At 40.6% G+C, this 12,980-nt stretch overlaps 1 protein-coding gene across 4 annotated transcripts in view; it reads right to left on the reverse strand.

Moving 5' to 3' along the window:
- The window catches only part of ptpn20 (protein tyrosine phosphatase non-receptor type 20), a 30,626-nt gene that overhangs the window by 11,382 nt on the left and 6,264 nt on the right, over positions 1-12,980 (reverse strand). For all 4 annotated transcript variants that reach the window (XR_015778414.1, XM_042501644.2, XM_088086509.1 and 1 more), the window contains 26 exons: positions 11,902-11,967; positions 11,634-11,813; positions 11,413-11,488; positions 10,283-10,363; positions 10,018-10,093; positions 9,634-9,787; positions 9,301-9,372; positions 8,890-9,064; positions 8,533-8,668; positions 8,304-8,442; positions 8,039-8,191; positions 7,689-7,874; positions 7,417-7,579; positions 7,050-7,305; positions 6,883-6,962; positions 5,963-6,040; positions 5,743-5,850; positions 5,490-5,606; positions 5,168-5,376; positions 4,838-4,939; positions 4,500-4,593; positions 3,828-3,913; positions 2,755-2,926; positions 2,041-2,252; positions 677-775; positions 55-572 (listed from right to left, as the gene is read on the reverse strand). Coding sequence is in view for 3 of the 4 variants with exons in the window: in XM_042501644.2 (XP_042357578.2) it covers positions 55-572; positions 677-775; positions 2,041-2,252; positions 2,755-2,926; positions 3,828-3,913; positions 4,500-4,593; positions 4,838-4,939; positions 5,168-5,376; positions 5,490-5,606; positions 5,743-5,850; positions 5,963-6,040; positions 6,883-6,962; positions 7,050-7,305; positions 7,417-7,579; positions 7,689-7,874; positions 8,039-8,191; positions 8,304-8,442; positions 8,533-8,668; positions 8,890-9,064; positions 9,301-9,372; positions 9,634-9,787; positions 10,018-10,093; positions 10,283-10,363; positions 11,413-11,488; positions 11,634-11,813; positions 11,902-11,967 (3,788 nt within the window). In the remaining variant the exon portion in view is untranslated. The remainder of the gene's footprint in view (positions 1-54; positions 573-676; positions 776-2,040; positions 2,253-2,754; positions 2,927-3,827; positions 3,914-4,499; positions 4,594-4,837; positions 4,940-5,167; positions 5,377-5,489; positions 5,607-5,742; positions 5,851-5,962; positions 6,041-6,882; positions 6,963-7,049; positions 7,306-7,416; positions 7,580-7,688; positions 7,875-8,038; positions 8,192-8,303; positions 8,443-8,532; positions 8,669-8,889; positions 9,065-9,300; positions 9,373-9,633; positions 9,788-10,017; positions 10,094-10,282; positions 10,364-11,412; positions 11,489-11,633; positions 11,814-11,901; positions 11,968-12,980) is intronic.

Genomic DNA, 12,980 nt, shown 5'->3' on the forward strand with positions numbered 1-12,980 from the left:
ACACATTTTTTGTGTGTAATGCAAATAATATGTAACACTTAAATAATAAATTACCTTGCGTATACGGAGTTCGAACCAGTCTTAGGACAGACATCCAAAAGCATCACAGTTGAGCTTGTTGTCGTTGCAACCTCCTCTTCTCCGTCCTTCTTCTTTGCTTCTACTTCCTGTTGATCATCTGGTTTCCCAGCAGTTGGCTGAGATTCTGGTGGAGCTGGCGGAGAACTGCTGGCAGGTGAAGCAGGTGATGCTGGGGAAGCAGGTGAGGCTGGTGAGACTGGTGAAGGAGGTGATGTAGGTGAGGTGGGTGATGGCGGTGAGCGAGGAGGGGATGGGAGATTCTGTTTTGCGTGTGTTTCACTCTCCAGGCTCTCCTGGGTCTCCGGGAGTGCTGGAGCTGCAGGAGGATCTGAGTTTTTCTCTGCTGTGTTTGTTAGATCTTCATCATGGGTGGGGGCTGGCTTCTGAGCAGATATTTTGGGTTCATATTGAAACTTGAGGAGCTGGCTGTAGTCCTCGCCAAGTCGGATGTCCAGAGAGCGAGATCGAACCTCACGGAAGGATGCAGGACTCTGTTGAGTCAGACATGAAGTCAGATAGTCTGTCAGGATTACTGGGACTAACTTAGGTGCTTGTTTTCATAAACGCGCCGTTTCTAGCGTGCATGTAAGCTCACCAGTGTGTTGTCATCGACATCATAGAGTACTCCGGGACCTGGTCTGCAGATCAGCAGGTGAACTTCAGATGGAGCTCCACGAAGCAGGAACAAAACCCTCTGAAACAAAACCAAAAAGAAAATTGAGACAGTTTTTAAGATTTTTTTTTGTGGCAATTTTGCCTTTAGATTAGATAGGACAGAAGATTGTGTCCTTGCCAGCCGCTGCAGCAGACACTGCCTTCATACATGGGGCTCCTACTTTATCCACTGAACTACCGGACGCCTCAAAATGTGCAGATCTTTTTAATTGTTACATGTTTAAATGCACCTGTGTGAAGGCCATTGTTAACTCCTTGGTAGAACACAAGATTAAATGACACATCAAACACCATGACACAACCAGCTTGCTATTTTGGGTGGTATGAGATTAAAGGATTAGTGGAGGAATGACGCGGCTGAGATCTTAAGAAAGAGCAGGGCGGCTGGTGCTCCTCTTGAACTCACCAGCCCGTTCACAAGTCAGAAATTGCCAACTGTTCTGGCGTAGTGAACAAAAATTGAGTGCTTTTATGGGTGTAGTTAGCACCTTGTAAACCTTTATATTCTTTTACGTTTTTAACGACATAACTTTTTTATGTCCCCATTTCAAGTGAAAAAAAGATCAAACGAAACTACAACCACAACAAAACCACTAATACCTGTACACAGCAAACGAGCTCTATTAATGAATGTGGATATCCACTGGATTTACATTAAGGATGAGAATAATAATTATTTTAAATTTCCAGTGTGTAGGATTTAGGGGATTATATTGGCAGAAATTAAATATAACATTATAACTCTATATTTTAAATTAGTGTATAGTCACCTAAAAATGACAATTCTTGTGTTTCGTTACCTTAGAAAAAGCCATTTATAACTACATAGGGAGTGGGTCTTCGCCTACACAATCCACCATGTTGCATCAGTTTTTACCAGTTTAAATCTCTGGGTTGGTTTGTTTTGGAGAGGAAGAGACCTAAACGAACAATTTGGCTCCCATAAAAAAAACTAAATAAAAAAATAAATCTCTAGACTGTAAGCATGGATTAGTAGGGCTAACGGTCTATCTGAACAACATTGAAGAAACATTGCTTTTTATGTTAAACTGCTTTATTTGGTGGCTTTTGGATTTTAATCATCTGGTCAATTTGTTTTGGAGAAGAGACCTCTGTGGATAAGTCAGCTCCTGGTAAAAACTTCCTAAACAACACTGAATGAATCCTAACTGGGAGTTCACACTTGGCACATAGGAGAAGTTTAAGCTGGTTGCAATCTGCAATTGTCTCTGCTAGATGCCACTAAATCCTACACACTGCACCTTTAAATACCTCAAACCCTACCTGGTACGAGAGATCCTTGATGGGCTCTTTGTTGACAGAAAGAATGACGTCTCCCTCTCGCAACAGGCCACTCTCTAATGCTGGTTGACCGGGGAACAGACGTTTGATGCGGACCACGCTGCCACGGTCTGGCCCCGAGTGCAGCTGTGAGATGTTGAAGCTGAAGCCGAGGCCAGTCAAGCTCTTCTTCAGCAGCACTTCATGTGTGTTTTCTAGGAATGAGAGGAGATGGAGGGGAAACTTGGAGCATTAATGTGTGTTGTGTAACCCTTAATCTGTAATTTGGGCTGCGATTTCGTACATTGTGATAAAAAAGAGAGGTTTATCAGGCCCCCCCCCAACGCACATTTCTTCCTATGTTTCTCCAGTGACTAAATCTGGACAAGCAAACTCCTTTATTCACATTATTCCTAAAATTTCTTTGCACCATTTCCAGTAAAGAGAGGAAGGTTTTGTAGCGATGAGGAACTGTCCCTTTAACTGAGCTCAGGCAGTGAACAGGCAGCTTCAAGGTTTCAGTGCGTGCTGTCTCGGGGGACAGAGGGAGCGTCGGCCCTGGATGACTCTGACAGCAACCACAATGTAGCTGTCAGATGACTCACAGTCACCTCTGGGCCATGTGTGTAAGTGTGTGTGTGTGCCTGACACTGTCTATCTTTTCTTTTTTTCCCCCCTCCTATTTGAGCGTATGTGCCCCTTCCTCTCGCCTCTCACCATCAGTCACAAAGCTGTAGTCCTTGGCTCGACCACTCAAGGTCGTTTCCATGGAGACCTCAGTCCTGGGGGACTGTGTATGTGATGAACTGTGGGCCAAGAGGGGGCAGGGTGAGTCAGGTCGGGGCTCCAAGATTACTGTGGGCTCCCTCTCCAGCATCAGGCTCACCACCTTTGGGGAACAAATGCACACACGACCCCTTTATATGTTCATACATTCAATGTGAATTATTTACAGCATCACCAGCTACTGTGCTTGTTTCAGTGCATATTCATAATAAGCTTTGAACGGAGCGAAAGGCAAAAGCTTTTCTAGATTACACTCGATAAGGTCGAAGGGTCCTTAGGGCCCAACAAGTCTTGCAACCTAATGGTTACCAATAAATTGGTGTGGTGTAATCTCTCACCCATTTATGGTTCAGTTAGGATAGAATAAAGGGGCCTGAACCCTAATAATAATAATAATAATAATAATAATAATAATAATAATAATAATTATTATTATTATTATTATTATTATTATTATTATAATACATTTTATTTAAAGGTGCCTTTCAAAGCACTCAGTGCATATTAAGATGTGTGTGTGTGTCACCATAAAAATATATAAATAAAATATATAAATAATATAAATATATAAAAATATTTTTTTTTAAAAAGATTTTTCCAAAGGGGACAGACATATTGCACTGATTTTAATGCAATCATACTGGCAAAATAGAAAGTACTTCTGCGTTTAATTTTGTTTTATTGCATGTGCATGTGTGTCTGTACTTGTATTACATAGTAAGGACCAAAAATGTATTTCAACAACAGAATGAGGACATTTTTGGAAAGTAAGGACATTTTGGCCAGTCTTCACTTCTTCAAATGCCTGGTTTATTGCTTGATTTTAAGATTCAAGTTACAATTAAGTTTAGGTTAGGGTTTAGGGTTGAGATAAGGCATTTTTTGTGATGGTTTAGGTTAGGGTAGGGGATAAAGAATGCATTTTGTCAATGAGGGTCCTTACAAAGATAGAAGTACAAGATTTGTGTGTATGTGTATATGCGTGTGTGTGCATGTGCATGTACCTCCCCAGTCCTCTTCAGGCACTCGACAGCTTGGTGGTGCGTCACGCCCCTCAGGTTGGACCCATCAACCTCCAGCAGTCTGTCACCTGTCATATGCGCAAACACAAATCTCATCATCATTAGCAACATCAATACATAAACGGTTCGTCTGTGTGTGTGTGTGTGTGTGTGTGTGTGTGTGTGTGTGTGAGAGAGAGAGAGTGTGTGTGTGGTTGATGGGCATGTCAACAAATCTAAAAGTCGTTCCTGCTCACTGAAGCATGAAGCAAGCAGACAGAGACAGAGACACAGCACAGCGACCTCAGCGGTACACTCAGACTCAGGTTTTAGAGATTTTATCTTATCGAGCCTGTTTCAGTCCACAGTCAAATATTTTGTTTTCTGTTTAAGAAAGTTGACAATCTACCCCAAGCTAAAAAAAAAAAAACAGACCGACATCATTCTTTGATAATGATGATGATGATGCAACAAGACTGGCAAGACTGTCATTTAAAATAAAAGATATAAAAAACTGTAAAAAGAATTGAGAAATTGCAAAAATCTGAAAATGGCTTTTGTTACTATGTAATCAGAAATTGAGTGAAAATCTGCCTCAAATCAAACCTTTAGAGAACCATTTGTGTTTTTTGAAGCCACCTGACCACATATCAAAATGACATTAAAAAAGATTACCGATCTGAATGCGCCCGTCCTGCTCAGCAGCACCTCCGAGCACCAGACTCTTGATGTAGATGCCTCCATATCGCACGTTGGTGTTTATACCTCCCTTTTTGCAAAATGGAGAGGCAATTAGTCTCAGGCTGTAAATATCCCAAGAAACGTACAAAGGCTCAGTGTAAAATGATCAAAATGACTGTGCATTGCAGCTTTTTACCTATATAAGATTTAATCAAGGACTCATCATCATCATTTCATTAGACTGTGAAAGTTTTTAGCTAGGCACACCTGATAAACTGGCAACTGAATGTATAAAATAATTTTGGATAATATAAAGAAAACAGTTCACTCACAGTAACACTGATGCCAAGACTACCATTGCTTTTCTTCAGCTCCATTGTAAACCGCTCCTCAGTTTTTAAACTTATGATGGATGGTGACCTGGAACATGCATCCTGAAACACACAGAGGAAGAGGTAAAAAACAGTTTTAGAATGAGAGGGTAATAGAATAAAGTAGACATAACACATAAAGAGATCACAGAAGTGTGTTTTCAGGGCACTCTGAGTTTCATCACATTAATCAGAGCACTTAATCCTTTTAACAATTAGCGGTGGTTGATCTCTTTTATTGGCTTTGAACTCATGTTGACCTCCACAGAAACAAAGTCACTTATCTCTAACCTGGGCGTCATGTATTCGCACAACAGGAATGTGAAGCCTCCTGCTCTGTTTTGGGGTTGCCATGTTGGACAAATTGATGGCCTCTTCCAGTTCCTCCACGACTGGACGATACTCGGTGCCACTCAGAGTGGTCTGTGACCCAAAACTCTTCTCCAGCGCTAAACCGAGAGTACTTTGACTCAAGGAGCTCTTGCTGTCCTTAAGAGACTCTGGTACGAAAACAACCAGGTGGTATTTATTAAGTGTCACAGCAATGCATTGATATCTGAATATTTGCATGACTGTATGAACCTCTCAGACGCGCAGAGGACAAAGATCTTACGTTTAGGCTGGGACACAATGAGCTCCACTTCGTCGGGGCTGCTCTGTAAGATGGCAGCAGCATCACTGAATGTAACTCCTTCCAAACTCGTCTTGTTGAGGGAGATGAGACGTCCACCTGGAAAAATCAACTAATCATTACAATAGCCCTGTGATAGGTTGTCACATGCAGCCTAATTTTGTCTGTAGCTATCTTACAGTGTATGTTAAAGCCAACGCCTATGTTTCCAGTTTCCGTTGTTGGTGTTTCGTACCTGGTTTGATTCGTCCATCTTTGTCTGCAGGTCCATCAGGCACAATGGAAGCAATAAAGATCCCAAGGTCAAGTTTACCTGTATTGTCCTCACCCACTATCACAAAGCCTGAAACAGGACCAGACAGGAAGTGAAGACAAAAGTCTCAGATACTGTACGTGGTGCTCTTCTCATTAATTTTACATCAAGTTCACAGCTAAGCCCTTCTTAATAAACTCACCAAAGCCCAGTTTGGGATCTTTCTTCAGGGTCACGCAGACAATCTCTCTCTCTGGTGGGGCCCTGGTTGGTGTATCAACTGCAAATGTGCCATTGTAAATTTATTTATATATTTTAAATACCTGGTTATCAAGGTCACAGGGGGAAGTCAAAAGTGAAGCAAAGTGTTAGCGTACATAAACAGACTGGAACAAACAGTAATTTAGAATTCCCAAATGGCCCAATCTGCCCAAAACACATTGGGAAGCCATTCTTATTTCTTGATATGACTGTGTTGATCAGTGAGCCACAATGCAACTCAAATCTGGACGTACAGTTGAGCGACAAAAAAACATGTTTGCCAAACAAAAAAAAAAACATCCTATAGAGCCTACATCATATTTTGTATCTTACTTTTCTCCAATTTTCTTTACTCGGAAACCATAAGACAACAAATGTCAAAAAGAGGCACAATGGTCTGATGCTGCTATTAAGTTTAAATTGCATTTAAATTACATAACAAAATGCTGAGGATGACAAATATTCACTCATGCCACCTAAAACAGAAAAATGTGTCTAATTTTTGGACTTTAAAGTTTAATAACATAGGTAGCTACCTACATAGCATAGGTAGAGTAATGGTGTGGTGTAAACAGCATTACCCATCTTGAAACCTTATTTAGTTATACTACATTAGACTTCACATAATGAAAGTTCAGTTGGCAAATTTGTTACATCTAAACTGACAAAAGAACATTTACCCAGTTATAGTGGTTTTTTTTTTTAGTGAATTGCATACATTTGTTTTTGATAAACATTTGATGCTGGAGCCCCAGAGGCCACCCTGCTGCTCCGCCCCTCACTATATACCAAAAATATTTTGATTTTTCCTTTAATTTGTCACACCTCTTTATGTGTTCACAAAAAAGCTGACATATTCACCTCGTATGGAGGAAGAGCCGTCAGAGTCCTGCTTCTGTAGCGAGACACTGGACATCATTCTGGGAATCGTCTCTGGAGTGCTACAACACACACAATTGCATAACAAAGCCTTAATGTTCAGAGAGAATATGTTTCTGTATGACGAATGTTTTATCATCGAAGGTTACCTCCAACACTGTTGCTCTTTCATGTCTCTGGGGTCTCCTGTTTCGGTGAGCTCCTTGTTCAGCTCTCTGCTCATCTCCCTCCTCATCTCCCTCTGCTGGCGCAGCCTCGCCTCCAGCTTGGCAGTCAGGTTGTCACAGGACTTGGAGAGGGAGTCTGGCTGGCCGGGTGTCAAACCGACATGGTTCAACATGCCCTCTGAACAGGACATCCGCTTCAGGTTCAAGTTACGACCTTGGTAGACATCCATGTTTTCATCTGGAAAAACAGATGTGTCAGTTGTTCTTTGTTGGCTATGACCTTTGTGAGCTTTCTTTTAATACACATCAGTACGGACAAAGTCTCTCACAGTCAGTAAAATGTGCTCACCTGGTATCATTGTGTGGTTAAGTTGTCGTGACGTCATCTCACTATGAAACTTGTGCTGTGCCGAGCAGAGGTTCAAGAGGTACTGTGCTATTTTGGAGCTCTCTGTCACAAAAGTGTGCTTTTTCCCACTGGGCCCACCACACTCTATAATCAGTTTACGTCGCTGAAAGACAGACATCATCATACATTTAGTTTGAGCTCTGTAACAATACAAGCTTTACAATGTAACATCTTATGTAGCAAAATCTGATTGAAACAACGCATATTTTTACCCCAGTGGATATGGTGTCAGTCTCCCTCCAGAGGAAACGTCTGGTGACAGTTCGCAGATGGTTCTTCATCTCATACACAATGATTCCTTTGGAGCACACTCCAAAAACCAACTCTCCCACCACGGGCCTTTTCTCTCTCCCCACACGGTGGAACATAACCCCATACTCCGATAACTGCTGGGCAATCTGAGTGGTACAAAGTTTTACATTTTAAACTGTCGATGTTTATTTTAAAAATTATTTAGAAGTGGATCTGTATCATCAAATAGTACTAACAATAACAACTGATTCATTTATCATATTGCATGGTGAAATATGCGTGTGAGTGGATGCAGTGGTAGTCTAGATACCTTTAGGTACTCTGTTTCCGCCTCTTCAGGCAGCATCTGAGCATGACTTGCATGTAGTCTTGGCAACTCTTCCTTGATGTTGGGCAAGGCCAGCTTCTCCAGCATCCTCTTGGACACATAATGTTCTGGCTGGTAGTAATTTTTACCGTACAGCTAGAAAGACACACAAAAGACCCAACTGTGCTGCTGCTGTGACACATACTGACAGATGATGCTAGTATTTAAAGATAGAAGATGAACATGTTTTCCTTTCTTCCCTCAGTACCTCTGGCATGTAATCCCCAAACTCAGCCTGCAGAGCAAGCGCAGCCAGAAACAAGCCTGTCTCCTCATTACAGTAAAGTCTGTCTTCCAAGATATCCTTACGCAGCTGTAAGTAGTACTGGTGACGAGTCAGTCTGTGCCTAAGAAACAGGAAAAAAAACATTTAGTAAAACATTTTAACTATATATTTTCATAAATTGATATTCTACATATCAATGTACTGTACTTACAAAATGAAGGACATATCATCAACAAAAAATTTGACTCGAAGAAACACCAAAAATGATAATATCTGCCCCTTTTTCCAACTGTCAGGCGCAACTTTGGAGATCTTTGTTTCATGGTCCAAGAAGAAATATTCATCATCTGCAGAATGACAAAAAAAAAACATTTTTTTAACCTCAGACTTCTGAAGTGACTGAAAAATCGAAAAAAGGCATACAGAATGAAATATAACTTTATTTAGGTAAAAAAATCATAATAATTGAAATATTATCACAAGTTCACCCCTCATAATTGTAAGAGCACAACATCACAAATTGCTGTTTTGAATGTTGCAATGCGATGTGATAATATTTCACTCTTACCATCTAAAAAGGCAAGACCAAAGTAGAAGTGTTCCACCAAGTTTGCGTGAGCCACCACCATGTCAAACACATCTCTTGCTCTGGACTTAATGTCACAGCGAACCACCACGTACTGTCCGTTCAGCAGCACTACGGTCACTTCTCTCTGAGACGAGCATGAGCGGCCTTTCTTGGACTGTTGTGGACATGCACAAACACACAGACACACATAGACATAAAAAAAACAAAAAAAAAAAAAACACTGACACGCTCACATACATGTAAATAAATATACAAATACTGTGCATGCAATTATGCAAACAGACATAATTTAGCATGCAAGAAAAGGCACATTAAAAAAGTGTGAAAAAACAGCAGTGTACATCGATATTAATCAGAAGCAGATGAAATGGGGAGAAATCATAATCTTACCACAATAGATCCTGGAAGCTCGAGAACAATGTGTTGTTCATCTGGCATTCTGACAAATTCAGGACCCAAAGCCTGAAAAAACAAACATTTATAATATAAAGTCCAACAAACTCTGACTTTTGTGCTCTGTAAATGCTCTGCTGTGCGCTCTTAAAACGACAAACTACAACATTCAACTAAATACTGTAAAACAGTCTCCCTGTTATACTGTGGCAGAGCTGCTGTAGTACAAATCCACAACATGCACTTTTAGTTTATGCTCTACAGAAACATTTCCCTTGCATTTATTTATTTATTTATGGGAAAAAAACATTAAAATATCCCTGATCTTACCTTAGCTTTCCTCTGGCTCAGGCTGAGCGAGGACTCACTGAAGGTGATGGAAGGACTGTGAGACCTGCCGGATGTCTTGGGAGAGATGTCATGGAGGGGGCTCCTACCAAGCCAACTGCAGTTGCTGTCCCTGTGACGGACCCCACGAGGGAGTCTGAGGGGAGAGAGAGGGGCAGGGAAGGACGGATTGTGTAATAGATGTGCAGACAAGTTGGAAAAGTCAAACTCTGGGACAATGTGTCCTCAAAGTCACTACAGACAGTGAAGGAGCGCAAAAGAAAGATTTATTTATGTTGACATGCACACACAGATAGCTTTATTAGATGGGGAATCTTTTCTAACTAGAGTTTTAGTGGTGATGATGTGTATGCATATAATACAGACCTGTCTAAAGAAGATTGGTACAGCAGTGTGGGAGAGCTCCTTGGTCTTTGTCTCCAAGGTCTCTGAGGTAAACTCCCTGGAAAACACATAAATCGAGCACATGCATGGTCAAAACAGGCATCTTACTACTGAAACACTCTACAGATGGGTTAGTGATGAAATTTTGCACATGCACACTAGATTTAAGGATCTTGTTAGGTGGATACAAGACAAACTAGTTTTTAACAGAATTCCTTCTTTCTGCCCTCTGACTTCTTTTCAGTACCTGACTTTGAGTCAGAGTCCGTTGAGTATCTTCTCCCTTCAGCACTGCCTTCGCTGAAGTCTGAAAGTGGCCCTCTCTTCCCTGTCAACCAGGTAAAAGATAAAAGATGACATTAATGTTTGATTCCCGTCGTCTCTGCTCTGGGCTCCCAGGAGACACTGAGACGTTTGGACAGAAATGAGGCTAGCAGAGGGTTTAACCTGAAAGCATCCGTGCTCTGTATTTGATTATTGGCTCTCGCAGGAGCCTAATCCTGGGTTTGCTTTAGGTTAAGATTTTAATCCTGTTTATCCACAGAACCTTTTACACCAGAAAGACTCCACAGGATGAATGATTCAATTTCACATCTTTGCCTTTTGTAATCATTTAAATGTTGTGGAAATTAAATAAATTGGTTCAATATTGCAGATTCTTTACGAGATTATTGGCCTTAAGATCGCCTTTTCGCCTAAAGTAACCTGACTATATTGAAATATAGGTGCAGATCTTCACCCTGCCTCCATGTGGCTTAAAGAAATGTCCCCATACATGGCATCAAAAATAAAACATGTATGTGTAATCTCAAAGAAGATAACATCTCTTTGATAAATGCTGGTCTTGTTTTAGGCGATTCATGGAAAATATTCCACAGTCTGTTGTAAGTGCAAACAAGATATGTTTTACATATGCACACTCACATCTGTGCAGATGGACTCTATGTACAAATGTGTGCAAACGTTGTGCTTATTTCATCAAATGTACCCACCCCCTTTTTCTCTATTCAATAAATTGCAAAAAAAAAAAAACAACCTGTTGACTTGTACGCCATTTGAGTCAAAAGAGTCAAAGGAGTCAATGACTGAAAGGTACTTATGTGCATGTAGTGTCAAAGGTCAAACTGATTTATGGCTTTGAAACCAGCAGCCAAAAGAAGCAATAGAGCTGAGTAGGACACTTTTGTTCCATACACATATTTAATTTTGACAAAACACACATTTTAAATCAGCTGAATTTTAAAATTTACTGATGTGCAGTTAGGTAACAAAGATGTTGTCTCAGCCTTCTCTCTTGTGTTATGCTTTGGATGTTACTTTTATTTGCAGTCCAACAGGTTAAATACACATAAGTTTCTCTCTAACATGCATGCTCACCATGAAGTCTCTCTCTGATCATCTGGCTCCTGCCACTCAGAGGGACGTGACTGTCTGGCAGAGAGCCGTGGTCCATCTGGAAGAAAAGAAACTAGTATTTACAATAATTTTAATTTTTTGTCATTATGTAAATTATGCTTTTAAATTCTGACACAGCTTCTTGCAGAGAAGCTGAAAAGCTTACAGACAGTAACATACTGTGGGTAGATATCTAGACTCACTGATTCGTGAAAAACCTCCTCCACCAGCTGTCGAATGACTTTGGTGGGCGACGGCAGGATGGTGGCTTTATGCTGAGATTCGCAGGCTTCCAGGATGGAGGTGAGATTCACCCTGCGGTGGGCCAGGTCCTCACACATGCTGACCAGGAGGCCGTTTAGATGGTCACTCAACTGGACTGGCTGAGAGGAATAAGAGTGGAAAGTTATTATAATGACTGAGGTGGTGACACTGAATTAAAAATGACAGCTCTGTATGAGGAGCTCCCACCTGATTTTGAGGTAGGTGAAAATCAACTGACCAGTAGAGAGTCATACCCAGTGAATACACCAGCATCTGTGCATGAAAATGAACCGATTAATGACAAGACAGGTTGGACATATTGCTATAATGAGACATTATCAACTAAATCACAGCATAATTAAAACTGTGTTGATAAACAACATCTTATGGCCGAGCAGATGTGCCTCACATCAAATATCCAACAAACAGAGGTTGAATGGATGTACTAGATATAATGATCAAATTCTGACAAAAAACTGTGTTAATAACAAATCTTTTAACACATTTTTGTCTCCGGTTTCCTTCAAAATAAACAAACAAATAACTAAGTATGATTTAAAGTAGCTCAATACGATATTCAGAGCCTTTTGATCAAGAGTCTGCACATTTTAAAGCCTTTTATGGAAAAGGCTGACTGCTCCAAGGAAGTCTTCTGATGTGCAGTTTTACAGCTGTCACTTGCTGTGCCCCTGGTGTTCCTACCACTATTTTGCCTGCTGATAAATTAAAAAAAACAAAACAAAAAAAAAAACAGTTTGAGGGACAAGAATTTTAGAAAATTATCAAAACTGAGCAAATTACACTGGTTTACTATGTGACAGTGATGCCATCTCATGTTTTTTTTATCCATTATTTTTAACTCTTGGTTATACAAAGATGCAACAGGCTTAATTATATTTAAAGGGGCCTGGCTCCACACTAATAAGAATATGTGAAAAAAATCATTGCATGCATGTACAGTTATGCTGCTTTGACTGGTATGTAATGTCTAATTAGTTTGAGGCAGTTTAGATTGCTTTTTACTGTCTTTGACTTTTCTTTGCCCATACAATAATGTTGCTGAGCTTAAAATTAAAAGAAAACTTTGTTAACTTATTTGCAATTATAATATTTGCAATTTTTTTCATCACATGCTGAATGCATTTTTTTGTATAGTAGTAATGTCTGAATTTGTCTTTGTGCCTGATGCTGCTCAGTGGGGCTCGGCAGAGGTGGCTCTGCACCTTCGCGCACACGCGCGTGCTCAACGCGCACTTCGGTTTAGCAGGTGGGGCCTGAAGGTCAGT

Source organism: Plectropomus leopardus, chromosome 13 (assembly GCF_026936395.1).
Source record: "Plectropomus leopardus strain MGB_pleo_1.0 chromosome 13, ASM2693639v1, whole genome shotgun sequence".
Classification (NCBI taxonomy): Eukaryota; Metazoa; Chordata; class Actinopteri; order Perciformes; family Serranidae; genus Plectropomus; species Plectropomus leopardus.